Here is a 21,388-nt window from a genome sequence, read left to right as displayed (position 1 = left end):
TCATTTAGCACTTTCAACTGGACCGTTCCATTCTTAAGCTGGCTGGCCATTGTCGCCCTCTGTGTGTTCACAGTCGTCCTGTACTTCATCCCACTGAGATACATTGTCCTTGTCTGGGGTAAGTAAAGCCTTTTCTTTCTGTCTCTGCTGCTGTGCACAAATGATTTTTAAGGGATGAGTTATACTGTCAGTAGTTCTCTGTATTTATGGTCATGAAGCTACTCCAAGATGAAAAGAGACAGGCCAGTTAAAAATCACAACAGCATAAAGATTTAGGTTTACCCACAAAATGCATTTTTCTTATCTGGCACCGTAGGCTCCATGATGCCATAAACGTGGAGTGGCGCAGCTCCCCCATAGATCAAAGTGTAGCTTTGTCTAGACAGCAGGCTGATTTATTCCCACCACTTACACGCAAACAGAGGCATTTCCATCCATGCGGTGCACTTAGGACAATATGCTTTTGTGCCATGGCACTTTATCTTGGGAAGTGTAAGCGAGCACAGGCCACCATGGGTGCCTGTTTACGGGGTCACCTTTAGGATGCAGGGCCGGGTCTTTGGCACTTCAAGTCCGCTTAGGATCAAGAACCCTGTTTTGTGTGCCCTAAATGACAATGTGTCAGCAAAATCTCCTCTTAAGGGAGTGTTTTGGCCCTTTTGGGTACCATTCGGTTGTGTTCCATCAGTTCCCAAGCCCCTTGTCTCCAGGCAGGAGGTGCCAGTGTCCGCATTCTTTCTGGGTGTTGGCTTCTCTTTCCTGACAACATTCTTGCTTTGGCGCACTCCACTTCCAGCCTCTGCAAATCTGCTCACAAGGGAAAAGACTGCGCTAATGATGGCAAATATATATGTACATGTAAGGCAGATTGTGTAGTAGTATTTCCTACTCTCCTTGGTCTGATGGGGCTTCACAAAGTTCATGGACATAGGGCCTTAAAAGGTAATAGAAGTGAGCTTTCTGAAGCCACACCATACACCTAAGATTGCTAAACCAATTGTTTGTTTGTTTTTTAATGCAAAGAACCAAATGGGGCCTTAAATTCACAAAACACCAGCTTACACTGAAAGCAAAAAGAGCAAAGGGAATTTCTTCTTCTTCTTCTTTTTAAGGATTTTAAAGAACATGGGGCAAAGTGAGCAAAGGCCTCACACCTTCTGACCCTCCAGTGTTAGCTTGTATCTCCCTTTCCTTTTTGTCCAGCCTTGCCCTCTCCTCAACAAGCACGCCCCCTTATTGTTATCATTAGCGTGGCGTTAACACCTGCGGGGAAATGATATGGTTCCCCTTTCCTAATGTCTGCAGTGTTGAGAAAGTCCCGCTTCCACAGGCCTCTCACGACACAAGGAAGGAGGCGTTCCCTCCGTGGTCTTGCTCCACTGTTGCATAGCGCAGGTCCTCCTCTCCCTTTCCTTCCTCTGATATTGGAAACAGATGCTGCTTTATTGAAGGAATTAGCGTAGTGTGTCACATGCAGCAACTTATTATCTCGAACCTACCTCGGGTCAGACCCGCCTCGGGCTCTCGAAGCACCTCAGCTGCACAATAGGTAGGGAGCCTCCTTCTCAGACTGGTTTCCTGGCGTTTCGGAAACTGGAGCCCACGGCCGACATCTGGCTGTGTAACCCGGGGTGGCCTCTCTGGCTAGCTGTCTTACAAGTAATTTTTAGGGAATGTGTTTGGGCCTCATGTTTCATCAAATGAAATAAAACAAGAACAATCTTCCTTCAGTGGTAGGTGATTGCTGAAATATTAACCAGAAATTTAAGACACGAGTCTCACTTGGGGAGACAGAGACCAACCTCAAAATTCCAGAAAAAGGTTACTCTGCAGGAAATTTCCCCATTAAAAGCCTAGATGCTCAAGTTAGAGGACTGTTTTTTTTAATCCGCTATTAATTTCATATAAAGTGATTAACAATTTATGTTTTCCAAAACCTGAGGGTAAACCCTTTTAAATGTCAGGTCATTGGGTGGGGAGGGTGGGGGTGTCAAGGTCATGTGTCTTCTAAACATTTAAACTTTAACTTGCATACCAGCCCTCTCTTCACCAAAACTGTATCTTTGGGTGGGGGGTGGGGGTGGAAATTAGATCTCTTATTTTGAAAATCACCCTCTCCAACATGTGGAAAGACGAGTGCATCTTGACTAAAACATGGAGACAGACTCTAGGGACCCGAGCACTGTGGGGGAAAGTGAGAGACGTGCCCTTGCTCATTCGTGCCAGGGGCCAGCTCTGGTTCCCCAACCAGGGAGCCTTTTCTCCAGCAGCCGTTGAGCTGAGAAGAGAGGAGGAAATAGGGAAACGAGGAAGCAGGAACGGAAACGAGGGAGAGAACCCTGGGTATAGTGGCGTGTTCCTTCTGTCAAGGCCCCAGAGCAGCCTGCATGCTAGATCGTCAAATCACTGCCTCCTTCTGGCCGGGAAAGTGCTCTTCCAAGGACAGGTCCCACACTGTGGAGATGTGGATAATATTTGATCTCTCCCTTTTCTAGGCATCAATAAATTTACCAAGAAGCTTCGGAGTCCATATGCAATTGATAACAACGAACTGCTTGACTTCCTTTCCAGAGTCCCTTCGGATGTGCAAGTGGTATGTGGACTCTGCTGCTCTCGCCATTGGTGCTTTCACTTAGTGTGGTATCTGGTGTGGACTTTCAAACACTTTCAACGGCCAGGTGTTTAAAGAGCCAGGTGACAGTAACAAAGCCTGGAGCAGATCTTGTCATTCAGGAAGTTAGTCCACATGGGGGAATATCCAACAAGAACGTGCAGAGAATGCTGGAGAAGAGGAGTAGGTTTGGGGAAGGCTCTACCAGGCTGTCAGGGCAATCCCTCAGGGTCAGATGAAGTTTGGGAAGGCCCACTGGTGTTGCCCATATCTGGAGGAGGAAATAAGAATATTAGACAATGAAGGCAAAAGGTGCCAGTAGACATACAAGGGAAACACAACAACGTTCCTAAATTTGCATCAATTAAGGGAGATGACTAAAACCCAAACAAAAGCCATCGCTGGCAAACAGATTCCAACTCAGGGCGACACAGAGCAACCACCTCCCTGGGGATCTCCAGCCAGGTTTCCAGAGGAAAACATCTTCAGAAGCTGCATTGCGGCTGTGCCTTCTCATCTTTGGATGAACCTGATAAGATCAATTTTGAAGTGGTAGCAGGCAAGGACGGAGTCCGGGTGATGCGTCTGGGTGGTGCTGTGCTTACCCATTGGACTGCAAGCTCCTTGGTCAGCAGTTCGAGCCACCAGCAGCTCCAAGGGGAAAACGACTGGGCTTTCTCCCAGGAAACAGTGACAGTGTCCGAAACCCAGGGGGGTTGCTCTGAGTCGACCCCGACTCGATGGCAATGACCTCTATCAGACGCGAGAGTGGACTGCATAGAGACCAGCAAACAATACATTGCCAAGAACGATTACCTAGCCCTTCACAACTTCTTAAAACGGGGTTTGCTTTTAAATAATGTGTTAAATGGACAGCCTGTTACCTGAGTTCTTATCAGAGTCCCCTGCCATCTGGGGGCAGGATAGCTACTCCTCTAACATTCTATTGTCTGCTGTGCCCAGCTGCAGATCCCACCGGCTTCCAGAGTGAGCTCTTCCCAGCCCACCCTCTGCCCCCACCCCCAAGCCGTCTCTTATTACTTTGCTTTTTCTTCCCTTGCCAGAACGTGGCCACCTGACCAGGCTTTCTCTGAACTCTGTTTAAACAGGTGCAATACCAAGAACTGAAACCAGATCCTTCGCATAGCCCCTGCAAGAGGAAGAAAAACAATCCTGGCTAGCCAGCTCCAAGCACCGCGGAGACCCGCATCTGCTGGGGAAGATAAAAAGACAAAGTCTCCAGCCTCGGCTGCATTTCCTTTCTTTCTGCTTTTTATTTATTTTGCCTCTGTTTTGTTTTGTTTTTTAATCGTGATGGAGAGGATTTGTAAATAGTGTACAAAGGCAAACGTCTTTTACAATCTACTTGCACTGTACAGAATCAATTTGATAAAAGTTTAGCTACTGCCATGCGAGATCCTCGTTAGCTGTGGGGAAATAATAAAACACATTGAAACAAAAAATAAGAATGAAAGCACTGGAAGATACACAGTTCTCTAATTACAAGTCGGGGAACCAGAATATTAAATTAAAAGCTCAGGTGGACTCTGATTAAATCAACACAAGATGTAAAATGTCAATTTAATTTAAAAGTGTTTTTTTTAATGTAACTCTTTTTTTATCCTGAAAGTAATCCATTCCAGTTTTGTATGTTTTGTATCTTTTAAAAGAGGGCAAATCCCAAACCTGAATCATGGAATGGATGCGCCCGGAGGAGCATGGGTTCTGACTTCAGACTCTGTGCACATCATTCTGACCGGCAGGCTGATTCTCCCATAGCGACCTCACATGGTCGGCTAAAACTGTCCCAGAGGGCTTCCTGGGCTGCGCTCTTCAGGAAAGCCAGGGGCTTTCTCCCATAGAATCACTGGGTGGGTTTGATAGGCCGATCTCTCGGTAACTTGGAATCAACTCTCTGGCGCACTCACACAAGCTAATTTTGAGCTGATGAGTTAAGGTACATTAACCCCTTCAAGAGAATCTTCAACACCCTGCAATTCAGTAAAGAAAACTTGGAAACCTTCAATCATTCCATCTAAAACCTGAAAATCTCTACAGGACTGTACATAAATACTGCCAGGTTTATACATGATTGCCTAACTGAACTTTTATATCGACGACAACTACTACTACTACTGCTACTTTATACTGATTTAGTAAATTAGCAGCCCTATCCCATTGTCAAAAATACTAGCACACTAAATCTGTATTGCTTGTGGTGTCATACTATTGCCTCTGTGCACCTAAAAACAAAACCTTAATACTCAAGTGTTCTCCCAGGGAACCACGATGACAACAATAACAAAATATCTGCTTTCTCATTAGATGACTGATGTACTTTCATGCACACTACGATCATTGTTATTAGTGTGGATTTTAATGTAGAGGAGAATGCAGTGTGCTAAGTGATATGCCAGTGTCTCATTACATTCATTTGGGGGAGGGGGGGCGACTCATTCCTGATCACACGAGTGCATGGAAACCTGTTTTGTAAAATACACTGTTTATGGGGAGAGGGGGTTGCCTTTAAAAATGCTTCACTCCTTACCATAGAATCTATGTTTCAAATGCATCCCCACTGCTCTATGGTAGTTTCTGTGACTTAGTCCCTGGTATATCAAGAGGGAGTTGGGCCTACGGAGATAGAACTCACTTGATGAGAATGAATCTCCTAACTTGGTCGGAGATAAGCGAGATTGAAATTATTACAGAAAATGTTTTGCACTACTTTATTAATAATAGACCAGGATAGGGGTGTGGGTTGGGGTTGTGCTGGGAAAATATAGAAAAGCCAGAAATATACATATATATAAAAAGCGAGATATATATATTTCAGCCTAATGAAAGATTCTTTAAGAAAATAAATGTAATTGAATCAAAGCTGATTTTTAAAGTATTTTTTATTTTAAAGCTATGTTGCTAAATACTGTTTCTTATGATAAAACTATTTTGATCTGTGTATGCACAACGCTTGAAAGAATGTTGATTGAATTCCCTTTCTACAGAATGGCTTTGACCTCAATATGTGCTACTGAGCACATCACGTGGATAATGACACGCTTACATGTGAATACATCACTGCTTGTTCCTAGGCATCATACACCACGAAGTGGATGTGTTACCACAGACATTTATTGATGGGACAATTTGTTGTAAATAACTTTCGATTATACCACATGTGAGGTGTATGTTCAGTGCTGACAGTGTCTCCTCAGATGTCCACAAGCCTGATATTCCACAACCTCAGACGCACTTAGTGGAGAGTAACCATTAGCAGATGACTAATTACTGTTTGTGTCATTGTATCAAATTTCCGACGTTGGCTACACACATTCGCTGCCTTAAATACAAAAGAAAAGTAATCTTTTCTAAGGATAATCAGTACGCCTTTCTATCCTTCTTCTTTTTTTCTCTTTTTTTGATGGTTGAAGGAATGAGTGGTGGGTTGTATAAATATTCTTTTCAGTGAACCGTTTGTCCTGACACGTTGTCTAAATTTTAAAATCCGCTGTCTTCAGGAAGGGAGTGTCCAGCGATAGATAAAGTAGTCGAAACTATCTTGAGGGACATCCGTGACTCTCAGGAGCATCTTCTGCTTGGGTAACGGCCCCGTACACAAGCTGGAACAGGGATTGTGTCTGGAGAGGGTTTAACTCTTTCATTTCCCCCTTTCACGTGAAGTCCAGTTTTGCCTGTGAGAGTGCTGGCTTGCTTTAATCTGGAGCGTTTGGCCATGTAAATAGTTCAAGATGTCTAGCTGGAAGATTGGATACCGTTTTAAAACTGATTTGGGTTGCTAAATATAGCGGGCTTTGTGAAGTACTCAGTATGTTCCTCGGACTCTTTTGGTGAGTAAATTCCCTGAAGGTCATAGAACTATGTATACTTACATTCCCAGCGACTAGGATTGCCAGGAATCGTGATGATTCCTAAGTGCACATTGGTGCACACGGTAGCATTTTCCATTGGAAAGGGACAGTGCCCTCGTGCATGTTGGCTGTTTCGCACTCAAAGTGACCAGCTGTGTAGCGATTCCCAACTAATTTCGAGCCATGTGGGCTACCTGAGCAAAATCTCAGAAGTCACTGACTGGCTCTCCCCTGTGACCTATGGCCCGAGTAGCTCCTCTCCAGCTACCGCTGCCATGGCAACTGTCAGCGCGGCGATTGTGTGTGCAAACGGAATTTGCCGCTAAAGTACTGTGAAAGTCAAACTTGACACCTTTCTGAAAGTGACTTGTACAGTTTTGTTTTCTTATTGCATTTAAAAGTGAAGAAAACACCAGAAGGGAAAGCCCTCTTATCCAGGGACAATCAGAACTTTGTTCCACTTGGATCTTAATATCAAAATGTCTCTAATCTGATCACTGTCTTCGTCTGAAGTGTTATTCAACAGGCTTTGCATAGCTGTTGATGTGCTTGTTGAATGTACTGAAATATTCACAATCTTTTCCAAGTTTGTACTCACCAAGCATTGAAGGGGGAGAAATGCATAAAGCAGGCAGTTGATGTTCCAGAAATGAAAAAAGCCTATATTTCTGGCTCAAGTATCATTAATTGATGCTTGTTCAAATTCCAGGGCTTTAAACGAATGTGTGTGCATGTGGCTGCACAGGCCCACATGAGCTGACGTTGAGGTGCACAGATACCTGTTCATTGGTTTGATTAATGTTTCTACAATCAGCGTTCCCTAATGCTTTGTAGATTATGAATTAAAACCACACTGGAAACAATGTATTAATTCTTCCCATCATTTTAGTGCTTTCCATAATCATCCTCATGCTCAGAATGATTGGTGTAACTCATCAGGAAAACAGAGATACGCAGGAAACCACATACACACCGTTTACATAAAACATTCTTGTTTCTTTGCTGAAACTATTACTGGTTTAGTCCTCAGTTCTAACATCTGTACACTGGAAATTTACTCTGTGGAAGTGCCGTCATATTATTTCCTCTGAATCTTTGAGATTTAATATCAAGAAAAATCTCTCTACAAATATGCTTGATACAATTGATGTATGGAATGTTATAACAGCTCTAAGATTCCTCAATAAAATGATTTTCTAAAACAGTTACTCCAAATATGTCCCAAATAAAAGTAATGTTATGCATTTAAAATATGAATGTAAACTCAAAATAAAATTGGAAAATAATTTAACAATAAAAAGAAAGAAAAGTCTCTCACTATGTAAGGATGTCATGCACCTAAAAATCATCAAATCTCCAGAGTATTTGAATGATGTAGCTAAACGAGTAGCACTGTGAAAGATTTACTTTAATCTGATGATTAAATCTGTGCTTTTCCGAGGAGATGTGGGTTAAGTACCAAGCACATATATTCAACGGGCTATTCCTATCAGTTTGTGTATCAAGATGTAATGGGTCAATTTACTGAGACCGTCCTCCCATCCGGCTTTCTCGGGCGCTCTTTTGGTTAAGAGTCTTTTTGTATGCACAAGCAGTACGAGGGGCTTCAAAACGTTTGTGGACATTTTTCATTATCCTTTAATTCCATTTTCCCATGAATTTGTTTTTCACACTGATCCATTTATTCCACGTGTACACTGGTGGCTCTGTGCTCCAATATCATTGTGGTTCTGTACTGATGGTCACAAAAACAGCACGCATTGTCACGGATGCTTCACAACTACAGAACGAAAACAGGTCCACAGAGATGACGGCCAAGACAGAACTATTTCAGACACTTGTGATGAATACTTGCTGGAAATGAAGTTTGACATGATTTAGAATGATATCAACATTCCCGGAGGCCGGGTATCAGAGGCAACAAGGTGCAATTCCAATGGGTCTATTCATTTACAGATGCGAGGAGAGATTGGAACCAGATTCTGTTCGAGATGCCACATCTTCCTCTGCGATCCAATTTCTTTAAGATGAATGGAGTGTGTCGCAGCGGGGCCACGGTGATAAGAAAGTTCCCTGCGGAGGAGATCAGTCCTCGCACATACTCGGTTGCATTTCCTCGGAATCCAGCTTCCACGGGAGGCCCTTGAGACTCAAGACTTTAGAGACTCGGAGCTAGGGATCTAGGCGCTTCTCAACTAGGGATCTAGGCGCTTCTCAACTAGGGATCTAGGCGCTTCTCAACTAGGGATCTAGGCACCTCTTTAGAGACTCCTAAGTAGGGATCTAGGCGCTTCTCAGATTCCTCCTCGTGCCCGCATCTTTCCCATAAATTTTATGAAATCTTCTCATACTTTTGTAAAGACACTTAGCCTTTTTGTTGCTACGATGGCTTTTCTACCTCCCGGGGCACTGAAAAATTACCTGACTTTTTTTTTTTAAGTAACCAATGACATGGCTCTATAGTCACTTGAAAGCTCTATTTGTATGGGAGGGGGAGTCCACAGATGTGGTCTACATAAGTAGCTACATAAAAGTTTGTTTTTTATTCAGTTTGTAGCCAAAGTGAAATCTCCGCTGATTTGTAATTCTTCCCTTTTGAGCATGCTTGACCCTTTGTCAAATGAAAAAGGAAAGCAGCGGCCAGTCTGCAAATCAGTGCCGGAAGTAGAATCCACACCCCTTTGGTTGCCAGGGGGAATGGGGTCATACTGGATGAGCTGCGACCAGCCACCAGCCACTCCTCCGGAGAAAGATGGGCTTTCTATTCCCATGAAGAGTTACCGTCTCAGAAGCCCACAGGGACAGCTCTACTCTGTCCTCTCAGGCCACCATGAGTGGAAATGGACTCCGTGGCCGTGAGTTTGGTTAAGGGATTTGACAGACCTGGCTGAGTGTTTGTTGCTATGGAAGGAAGCAAGGTCACTGGGCTCAGCTACAAATGATAGGAGCCAATTTGAGGCACTTTATTTTGCCAGGGGTCACATGGTAACAGGTTTGGAGAAAGTGTTGAATGCATAATGGGAATATGCCTGGCCTCGCCCACATTTGGCTCTTGCTAGACCAAAGGCACCCCTGACACAGCAGCCAAGGGGGTTAGTACGCAGACAGTTGTCTCACAGAAAAGGGATATGAGGAAGGGAAAACCAATGTTTCTCAAGTTCAGCGAGCTTCTTTAAGCAAATCAGAGAACTGGAAATCTTATAACTCTACGTTGTCAACAGAACATACTCTCCTTTAGAAAGCACAGGATTGATTATGGCAATTGCAAATCAAACATTATTTTACCTTATAATAAAAATTTTAAAACCTCACTGCCAGTGAGTTAACCCCAACTCATATTGGCCCTGTAGGACAGAGTAGAAAGAACTGCCCCTGTGGATTTCTGAGACAATTGATCATTATAAGAACAAAATGCCTCATGCTTCTTCAAGAGAGTGGTGGTTTTGAACTGGTGAATTTGAGGTTAGCAGGCTAACTCACAACCCACTACGCTACCTAGGCTTTTCTAGTTACCTTCTCCTAGAGCAGTGATTCTCAACCTCCCTAATGCCAGGAGCCTTTAAAACAGTTCCTCATGTTGTGGTGACCCTCCCCCCCCCCCATAAAATTATTTTTGTTACTACTTCATAACTGTAATTTCGCTCCTGTTATGAATCTGATGACCCCTGTGAAAAGGTAGTTCAACCCCCAAAGGGATTGTGACTCTCAGGTGAGAACCGCTGTCCAGAGTAAGTGTAATAGTGTTCATTCTTCATTGTTAGGCAATTTGGAGACTGTGGACATTGCTGGACAGCATCCATTGATATTTAAGTGAAATTTTGGCAAAGAGAATTCAAGAAATGATTGCAGCAATGCATCAGTGGAACTGCCGGAGCATCAAACAGGACTTCCAGGAGGCTGTGAAGGTGTGAAGACCTTCCTTGCTGATGTCAGCTGGCTGCTGACTGAAAGCAGAGAACATCAAAAAGCTACTTCACCCGTGTCTCATTGGCTACGCCAGGGTGTTTGCACGGATCATGAATGACGAGTAACATCGCAAAGAAGGGGAGTTCCGGAACCCTCAAGTGTGCTCCTGCATGGCCTGTACACAGAGGCCGAGGCAGCCTTCGGACAGAGCGAGGCACGTGACAGGGCTTAAAATCAGAAAAGTGAGCATCGGGGTTGGATCCTTTTAAGAAAGATTTTCAGTCTGTTTGCTGGGCAATTCGTCTGAAAAGCTGGACTACGTGAAGAAAACGTCGGCATTTTGGAGGGAGGCTCACTAACAATCTTCTCTGGCTGGAAGCTAAGAAGACTTGACGCACGTACTGATGGAGATCCGAGTACAGCCGTTAGTAAGAATCCCATCTCATTTTAAAGAAAGCAATCTTAAACAGACACTAGAGAGGATATTGAGGAAATCCAGGGTTTCCTCGTACTTGGATTCACCACCAACACCTACAGGTGCCACTGTCAGGACACCGAATGCCATCAGGCTTTGGGCAAAAATCTGCAGCAAAAATGTCACATTGAGGACCCAAGTTCACCTGAGGCAGGAGGGTCACACTGTCACCGCATGCAGCCCCCAAGGTAATTTTTTGTGGCTCATGATGCTTTGCAATGAAATAAAAAAAGAAAAAATCATTGTGAAGAAAATAGCGCTGAGGGGAGATCTCGGCAATACGGTACACACAGTTCCCTCGTCAACCCCTTAACTCCTGAAGACAAGTAGACACGTGGCCCAGGGCCTTTCCTGGGGGCCTGTGGGCGTGGATAAACGCGCTGGCTCAGGCCCTGGAAGTTTGGAAGCATGCGTCTGCCACTCTCAGTGTGACGTCATGTAAACAGATCCCGATAGCGAAAGGGGTAAAAAGAGCGCTCCGGGCTGTGCTGTTAGGAAGCATACGTAGCCGCAGCGCTAGTTCACATTTTCAAAGGGAGGCCATTGTGTGAGCAACTCTTTTCATCCATGAAATTAAATGCATACAGATCAAGATTAGCTGATAAACATCTATCTGCCTTGACGAAGATTGTCTATTCTCGGCCTTTGAATTCAGAGATTGGAACACTAGTAGGAGGAAAGCGCTGGCAAACGGAAAGTTTCCGGTAAAAAGGAATAATTTTAGTTTTATAAATACATTAAATAAAATAAATGTTAAAACAAAAGCAATTATATAGTGTTTTAATTTTCCTATCCACATTCCTGAATCCTCACTTCAAAATATAAATTTAACAAAATTTGTAAATGTGATGTGGCCCACGTGCGTCTTGTCTGTTGCTCCAGATGGCTGCGTTTTAATTGAGTTTGACACCCCTGACCTAAGCCAAGCCGTGGTCTTTTTCAATCACCTCATACATGTGGAAAAGCTTCACAGTGGAAAAGGGAGACCAAAGAAGAACTCAGGCATTTAAAATATGGTCTTGGCAAAGAAAATTGAAGAAATACTTCGAAGAACAAACTTCTCTTAAAAGAAATACACTTAACTGCTCTTTAGAAGCCAAGACTTCATCTCATGTGCTTTAGACACATTATCAGGAAGGACCAGTTCGTGGAGCAGGTAAAGCAGCCTTGTGCTTACCGTGCTGCTTGGTACAGCAGCTCATCAGCAAAAGGAGGAAGACCCACAACAAGATGGATTGCGACACTGGACTCAAACAGAGCAATAATTGGCAGGAAGGCACAGGACCAGGTAGTGTACGGTGTACCTGTGATGATTATGAATCAGAACAGCACTGAAGAACACATTGCCATCATGGGAATTAATTGACGTATTAATAATAGCTTATTCATAATTAATAAACGTTTAGAATGTGTGCTTTTTAAAAAAGTTAAGAATATCCATGTCCTTTACTGCAGGGAAAGATAACATTTGTGATTTGCCATCTTTGTTGTAAGATGTAACAGGGTGGTAGCCAACAGCTGCTGAGGCAGACCTTACAGTGGTACTATGACTTCCTGTCTCTGCCTCGGAAGTCTCCCTCACTTCCCATCCCATTGGCAGAGATCTCCCACACCACAGCAGGGCACTTGAACCACTGGAGAACCCACCTGGAACAGTCGAATATTATGCAGCTTTGAAGAAATCGTTTTTAAGTCGATCATTTCATTTGTGTGAAGTTGCTAAGCATTATGTAAGTTTATTTCTATCGTGCACATAAAAAAACACCCGCATTTTGGGAAATAACAGACAAAAAATTGATTTCTTTTTTTTTCTTCTTGATCCTAAGACATGTAGCACTTTACCCAAGAGCCAAGCCTACTGGGCCTTCTGAGGTGAGTGGCAGGTCCTCCCTGTCCCTTCTTGAGGCACACCAACCTGGTCGCCCAGAGTCGCACTGGAGGTGTGGCCCGTCTGCCTTCTCTGCTTTTGTCCTCCACACAGACGGCGGGTTGACAAACAGGCTTGCGGCCACCTGTCACCATTTTCCCCACCTCATCTGCTCATTGCCTGTCTCTCTCGTCACATTTGGGAAATTCTCAAAATCGTTTGAACTTTTTGCACACCGAACGGGCAGCAGTATAGTGTAAACCTTACTTTTGTGCGCACTGGGAAAACAAGACCATTCATGGGGAACCGCTTGTTGCGGTGGTGGTTAGGAATCAGACCAAAATGTCTCTGGGGTAGGCTGGTACTAGCTCCCCCAGGACTGACCCGACAGCCTGGCAGGTAGGTGAGCAATCTCATAAACAAACAAACAAAACCGGATGGATGTGCCGATGTTCCGTCTACTGTAGTTGTGAAGCGGACATCCACTGTATTTAAAGACAAGCTACAGGCATGTTACATTGGGAAGCGGTCGATTGTGGAAGAAGTCATTTGGGGCTTTCACAGACTCAAAGACAGTTGAGTCGATTCTCACGCATAGGTCAGGGCGGAGCTGCCCCAGGGTTTCCAAGACTGCACTTTTCCACAGCGATCTAAGCCCTCTTCTTTCTCAGGAGAGTGGCTGCTGGGTCTGAACTTGGACCTCGTGGTTAAGCAGCCTGACTTGTAACCCGCCACGCTCCCAAGGCTCATCGACTTTGCCACCAGAAACCATGAAATAATGCACCCTGAGAGACAGTGGCAAAAAATGCCTTCTCAGGGTTCTCTCAGCCAAAAGAAGACTGTTCATATTTGCATGAATGTAATCATAAACCCTACACTGCAATTTTCCCCTCCAGATCTATGTGACAGAATAGACAAGTCTCTCTATTTAGTAACCTAGTAGTGGATGCCCTCCACAGGCACGGAAGGTGTGTGTAACCTTTGATAAAATGCAGCCACGATCTCACCGTTGCAGTTTCTGTGTGTGTGTGTGTGTGTGTGTGTGCGCGCGTGCGTGTGTGTGTGAAATCTGAAAAGAGCCATTAAAAAAACAACAATTCGTCCCAAATCAGAATCGGTGAAAGGTAAACAAATGTTTTCGTGACTCCACCTGGGATCCACAGAGAGAAATGTGCTCTTTAACCATTTGAGACTCCAGCTAAATGCAGTGACCCGCTCACCCCACCCCAACAGACACAGTGAGAATCTGCTCGGAAGGGGTCACCATGAACACAGGTGCCTGGCAGGACAGTGGTCACTGAGTTGGGTACTAACTGAATGATTTTCCCATGGTCTCATCTGCATTTGCAAGTTGGACAGTAAAACGCTGTCTCCCATACTATGGACCTATTGTCAAGAAAGACCCGTCCCTGGAGAGGGACATTGTGCTTGCTAAAATGGAGGGGCAATGAAGAGGCAGGCCTTGACAAGATGGATTGGCCCAATGGCTGCAACCCTGGGCTCAAGCTCAGGAACAGTTGTGAGGATGGGGAGGGACCAGGCAGTGTTTCCTTCTGCTGTGCAAAGGTCGTGCCATGAGTCGCAATCAACTCAATGGCACCTAACAACAGAAAGGTGGGCAGTTCAAAGCCCGGTCACCCTCTGTGAGAAAGATGTGACTGCCTACTTCCATGAAGATTAAGATAGATGTTCTCTAGGGAGCCTGCAGGCAGTTCGACTCTGTTCTGTACTTGCAGGACAGAGTCCTGCCACGAGTCAGGATTGCCTCGATGACAATGGGTTTGGTTCGGTTTTTAATCTGAGGAGCATATCAGTGAAGCGACATCATTGCCACTTTCAAAGGAGGGACATGTAATGCATTTGTATTAATTAAGATCTTCATTAGTTAATGCTAATGATATTTTAAAATTATATTCCACCTTGAGGAAAATGGCATAAATATAAATGTAGTTCATATTTTTAATTCCAGGAGAAGTAGTTTAAATAAGACAGTTTTAGAAATATTTCAAGACTGAGTTTTAGATTAGGCACATTACCTTTTAAAATGAACTGTATTACTGTTTTATCAGCAAATATAAACCAAGAAACTTGGAGAAGTGAAAAACATATGATTTACATTTACTATCATTTTCAATGTATATTTTATATAGAGAAAATATTTAATTGAATTTAAATAAATACATATTTAACTAAAATTAATTTTTCAAAGTGCTGTTTAGGGAACCGATTTGACAACTTTTGATAAACGGCTTTCTAGGTCTCGAATCCGTTTTCATCTCTCACTATTGGCTTGCAGTATTTTGGAAGCAAGTGGAAGAGAGCTGAGATGACAAGGAGATCCAAAATCATAAATCTAGATTTGCCTAACCTTGAAGAAAGGGTGTGATTAAACCAAAATAGCTAGCTTCTGATACCACTTAAACTGGTGTTTTTCTTCTTTATTTTTGTTCATTTTAGCTATAATAACTTTATGGAATAAGAATATGTTTTATATCTTAAAGATATAGATCATTCCTGAGATTAGAGATTTGTCTATACGTTTATGTTTATTTTTTGCCTTCACTAAGTTCTCAATCAATATGTTTCAACTAGATAGCACAGATAAATCTTTACCCTATGAATTCATTTGAACTAGAAGGATTCCTACTATTTTTCCCCTCATGCTTATGCTTATTTTCATCTTCATAGTTCTGCTTTTAACTTTTCATGAAAATATATGTTCTTTTACTAAATTTTACTGATTACTCTGTAAATCCATCTCTGTGTTGTGAGAGAAAATACAAATATCAAAATGGAAAAAAAATGTAACTCTAGGAGATATTTAGATACCTGAGGTATTTCAGCAAACAGAAACTAAAAATGATTATAAATGAAGCCATTGTAGCCATTAGAAAAAGGTATCAAAGTCCTGACATAAAAATCATCTCTGACCTAACGTTTCAGATGGAACGTCACGGGCAACAAACGAAGTTCTTTTATCTGTCGCCACTTTAAGATTAACGATTTTTTTCAACATGACTGTTTCATTTGGGACAGCAGACTGGAGGAGCCATAGTAATTTTAGTTCATATACTACCAAGATAAATGATTGTCTGAGAAGTGTGAATTCAAAGCCAGATTCCAGATCCAAGATACATTCTGGAAGTTCTAAGCATATATATTTTTTAAAAAAACTTCAATTCTTTGGTATATCTTATGTTACAAAGTAGTCGTTTTCTCTTAATGTTTTACACACAGATTATGTGTTAATGTGGAGTTTACCAGTTTAGATATTTTAGGAAGGAGGGGGCTAAAAGACCTATAGATTTGACATCTTAAAGTAGATTTGGGGGATTTGGTACAAAAATTTAAAAATATTTGGAGAAAATGTTTCAATTCCTCTTGGAGATAGTTATTTGTAAATTATTGAATGAGACTCTTTTTTGTTAATGATTTTAACCTGTTAAGAGCAGTGTTATATGTTACAATATACATATTGCATATAAACAAATAATATTATATATTTACTAGACATTTTGCTTGTATGTTGATCACTAGGTGCTTTGTTGATTTAATGCTGGTAGGTTTTCATTCAGCAGGTAATGTAATGACCCAGCAAAGATTTCACTACGCTTTTTTGTTGTTGTTTAGTGAACACATATAAATCATGTTGTCTTCACTAACAAAAAGGTACCAGTCTTTTTAAAAAATCAATTACTTATTTCTAGTGTTAAGGGTTGTATTATTTTAAGTCTGGTTTTGTTTTTTTAAATTAACACAGTATATTTATAACCCAACTACATATAAAAAATTTTTAAAACATACAGTAATTAATTCAAATATATAAAATATTAGAAACTGCTTTTAACACAAAAGTACTCAGGCAAGTTTTATATGGCAAAAAATTATTTGTCTTTGTGCTTTGTAAACTTAACAAGCCTGTTTTTTAAAAAAATTAATCTGATGTTTATTTGTCCCCAACAATGAACCTAATCCATGTTTCAGGAAGCAGATGCATCTGAGTCCTTACTGCTTGGTGCTGTCATAAACTGGGGAACACGAGTTAAATACATTTCGGATAGTTATAAGATTAGCATTTCCTATAAAGGATGAACCTTTAAAAAAAAACAACTGATCAAAGATGCTGTAAATATCTCTCATGAGCTCTCTTGTTTTCTCAGAGTCGAATCTGTACCACTCTGAAGGATATATGCCTAGCACCAAAGACACCCATACCACAATCTTTTCTAAGTAACTTACTACAACAATTTCTAATTGTGTATGTGCAAATAACCACTGAAACAGATCCCCCCACTACAGTTCACTTTAACCTGCAAGGTGATTTTTTTCTGACATAATTTGAAGTCTAAGAAGAGTGAAGTATGCCAGGTGTCCAGTTTTGACACCACGAGGCCGAGCCTAATTCATCACTGACCTTTCTAATTCACTCCACATTGGTTGTAACAACAATTATCATTCCCAGTTTTGCAAGTTCCACATCAGCAGGAGGTGCGATTGGCGTGGAAGCTCCGTGATAAATGCCTGAGGGAAAGAGTGCCTCATGTCACTCAAAGTTGACCTCTTCTGACTGATTAAGGAGCAACTGTGACAGGCTCGCATCAAGTTCACCGCTTCACTGGAAAGGTGTGTGAGAATTGCACATGCTCCCCATCTTTTCTTGATGTGTAGGTATTCATTTAATTTGCCTTCCTATAGCTGCATAAAAAATGATGGCAAGCATTTTTGGAGAGTTTGTGTAAAGTACTCTAGAATTAAGGCGTTTGCCTAGGAGTATGTACAGAGGTGTGGTAAGGCTGCCAAAGCACAGCCCACATTCTGTCCATTCCAGCACAAGACTGCTAAAATAATACTGAACAAAGGTTTAGACTATCAGACTGCTGAATATCAATATCTTTTAAAAACTAAGAACACCAATTATCATTGTCAGCTAAAATTAAAATCAATATTTAAATTAAAAACAATATTTAAGTCTAGTTTACCTCTCCATGTGTAAGGCTTTCTCCTCTGGTGCCTGGTCAGCCCATCCAGCACACCGCCTGACACACAGACGTTCCAGAACTGGCAAATTCAAAACACTCACTAATTGAGCTCACATTTGACATGAGCTTAGATACATGCTTTTTTTCTGGTCATGTTGGAGTTAAAGCAGTTATGAAAAATGTAAAGGTATTCTTGGACTGTTTTATTCTGCATAGTGAAATGAATTAACAAGCGATTAAGCTCTAACTTCACAGAGATCTTCTCTACTGTTACGACCAGGACAACCTTTCCCTTCCGAATATTTGTCTGGGGTTGGGCACGGGGTAAAGCTAGACCTGGACACTTCAGAAATCTCCTTTCGGGATTTATTGACTTTGTAACAGGGTAAAAGGGCCTTTTATTTTATTTTTAAAACTATTACATGGTACCATAATATCAAAATCTGGAGATGTGCACCCTAATTCTTCCTAAACTAGGTCTTCAGCTGCAGCTTCTTTAGAAATCTACAACTAAAAAGCAAAGACTCAAAAGACAGCATTGTTGTTATTTTTCACATGCTTTCATACTTTTTTACTTTAGAATTCCTACTGTGGGGGGCGTCACATACAGGCTTTGTTTGTTGTTGTTATTTAACTTTTTTATTATGAATTAGATGAGGGTTTGCAGAGCAGAGCATCAGTATTACATTAAACAATTTGTACGTTTTGTTTCTACTCGTCCATTTTAATTCCCTCAATCTCTCATTCTTTATCCACTTCCTCCCTGTGTTTCCTGTTTCCAGTTCCCTTTCTTTCCTAACCCTCTGTCCTTGGGTAAATACGATTCTTTTGATCTTAAATGCTTGATTATTCTAACAGCAGGGCGCGTTCTGCTCTGTACCTGAAGGCTGACGAAGGCCACACCACAGTCTTAGGAGTCCCACCAGTGTCATTCCAACCAGTAAGCCTCGGCACGTTACGATTATCTTCCACATATTTGTCCCACTCTATCCAGGACGTCAGAAAGCAGCAGCTCTGAACCTCTGGGTCGCTACCCCTTTGGGGGTCGAGCAACCCTTTTACAAGGGTTGCCTGATCCATAACAGTAACAAAAGGACAGTTCTGAAGTAGTAACGAAAATAATGTTATGGTTGGGGGGCTCACCACCAAATGAACTGTATTAAAGGGTCCCGGCATGAGGAAGGTCGAGGACCACTGTCCCAAAGTGATTCTTTTCAGAGCAGTTGGTAGTTGTAGCTGGGCGCTGTCTGATTCTCCCAGCCTCAGGGCTACAGAGACTGAAGATTGCATGGTCCATTAGTTCAATTGGATTACTTGCTCCTCAATATCTTTCCATTTTTATCACTCTTCTTTCCTCTGGGGAGAAATATGTAAGGGGAGAAACCAACACTGGCTCTGTAGATGACTGTTCGTGAACTTTTAAGAACCCCGTCTCTACTAGATGTAGAGAACTATCGCTATGAACTATTTTATGCCAATTAACCTATGGTGCTGAGCCATAGCCAGCAATTCATTCTCTCAAGACAACAATTTTTTAATTTAGAGTTTCTACATGTCTGTGATAGTTAGGTTTATTGTGTCAATCTGGTCAAATGGAACATTAATCAGGTCTCAGTTTGCTTGGAGGGCAAAGAGTTAAATGGCTCTACAAGACCCGCCCACCCGCCCCTCTCTCTTGCTCTCTGGTGATTGGAGCATGTTGCTGCTTCAGCTCCTTCTCTGCCTCAACCTGTGAGCTACATCACCTGTGGGCCAAGCCAGCCCACGGATTGTGTTGTTAGAGCTTGAGGCTCCTTCGAGACCCACTTTGCCTCACTGCTGGTACGTACCGATTGCTTGAACTTGAGGATGGTGGATCCTGTCTCCTTGCATTGCGTGTGCTTGATATCCCATTGGGCCTGCTTTGCTAAGCTCCCAAACTACTGACTGCTGCTGACTCACTCTGCTGCTGCTGCCTGTGGGCAGACTCTGCTGGCCTTGCCCAGAGAGGACCCCACTGTCTGCTTCCATAACCCTGGACCCAGCAGCCCACGTGAGTTGAAGGACTTGTAGTAAAATTAATTGTTCCATGGAGCTGAGTTGAACTGAACCCTCTGTACTGTTGTGTGGACGAATTGGCTTTAATATTCCTTCTTGCTGTATAAGCCTATACTCTCATATGTATATAACAAGTGTCCTGGTTTTGGTTCTCTAGATAACCCTGACTAAAACAATCTCCTATTTCTAAGACAGAATTCAGGTATTTTTATATTTTCTGAAATAATATTTGAAATGAAGTTTCTAATTTCAGGTTTCAAACTAATAAACATTTGTAGACATTTTTAAGTAGGCCACAGAACATAGCAACCTATGTTTGCCAAATTGGGCCTTTGAAGAAGTACACAAGTACACAAGAGATTTCTATGGCATCTGAGTGTTTCATACTATATGTCGTCATGGCTAGTAGAAGTTGGCAGAATGGTCAGTTATAAAATATTAATACTAATTTCATTAAAAGGCAATGTTTCTTATGAGCATCTAGTTTAGAAAACTGCTTTTTCTTAATGTTAGAAAATCCTGACTCAAGATGTGATTACTTCATTAAGCTGAAGCCAGTTTCAGCTTGGGAGAAAGATGTGGCAGTCTCTTTCCATAAAGATTCTAACCTTGTAATCTTTGGGCTGTTCTAATCTGTCCCATAGGGTTGCTTTGGGTCCAAACCAACCCAAGGCAATGAGCTAAGCATTTAAAAAAATTTTAAACCATTTTATGGAAATGGTAAGCAATATACTGACCTTGACTTTTGCTTAAATGACTCCTTGTAATAAAGCAGAAGGAACAAGTGAAAAGGGAACCTGAAGGAAACTCACTGACATCAAGGTGCTTCTGGCTCACAGTGACTCTAGAGGGCAGAGAATGGGTTTCTAAAGATATGAATCTCTAGGAGAGTAGAAAGTCTTATCTTTCTCACAAGCAACAGCTGGTAGTTCAGAACTGCTGACATTTTGGTTAGCAGCCCATCAGTACCTCTACAGAAATAAGATGAAGCTATCTGCTCCCATAAAGATGTACAGCCTTGTAAACCCTGTATAGGTTGGTGTTATAGTTAGCTTTATTATGCCAACTAGGCCTACGTAGGAACATGTGGGCAGAGTTTAATCAGCTTGCAACTTGATTGGAGGGCTACTGAGATAAATACTTTCCAAGGCCAACCTCCTGGCTCTCGTGTCCCATGTGCTAAGACCAGCGTAGTCCTTTTTTGAGCTAGTCCTTTGCTTCAAGTGCTCCTGTGCTGCACTACCTGTGGGCTGAGTCAAGCTAGAGCTTGAGACTCCATGGGGCCTGCTTTGCTATGCTTCCAAGCTACTGACTGTTGCTGCCCCACTCTGCTGTCTGCTGCCTGCAGACAACCCTGCTTGTCTTGCCTGAGGGCAGATTCCAATGTCAACTTCCTTGACCTTGGGCAAGCAGCTGTAGTGAGTTGAAGGACCTTCGGTACATTAAATGTTCCAAGAACACGAGTTGAACTGAGCCCTCTGTACTATTAGGAGCACTAATTAGCTGTTATATTCTTTCTTGCTATGTAAACTGTGTTAGTCCAGGTAGACTAGAGAAACAAATTCATAGACACTCATATGTGTATAAGAAAGAGCTTTTTATACAAGAGTAATTGAATATTGAGAAAATATCCCAGCCCAGTCC

General features: G+C 42.2%; 1 protein-coding gene across 4 annotated transcripts in view; it reads left to right on the top strand.

The window, feature by feature from the left end:
* MCTP1 (multiple C2 and transmembrane domain containing 1) overlaps positions 1-3,792 on the top strand; it is a 669,880-nt gene extending 666,088 nt beyond the window's left edge. For all 4 annotated transcript variants that reach the window (XM_075543074.1, XM_075543073.1, XM_075543072.1 and 1 more), the window contains 3 exons: positions 9-118; positions 2,496-2,593; positions 3,721-3,792. In XM_075543074.1, the coding sequence (XP_075399189.1) occupies positions 9-118; positions 2,496-2,593; positions 3,721-3,792 (280 nt within the window). The remainder of the gene's footprint in view (positions 1-8; positions 119-2,495; positions 2,594-3,720) is intronic.
* Positions 3,793-21,388: the final 17,596 nt, after the last annotated feature.

Source organism: Tenrec ecaudatus, chromosome 2 (assembly GCF_050624435.1).
Source record: "Tenrec ecaudatus isolate mTenEca1 chromosome 2, mTenEca1.hap1, whole genome shotgun sequence".
Lineage (NCBI taxonomy): Eukaryota > Metazoa > Chordata > Mammalia > Afrosoricida > Tenrecidae > Tenrec > Tenrec ecaudatus.
Note: the sequence above shows the minus strand (reverse complement) of the source record. Positions and strands in the feature narration are given on the sequence as shown.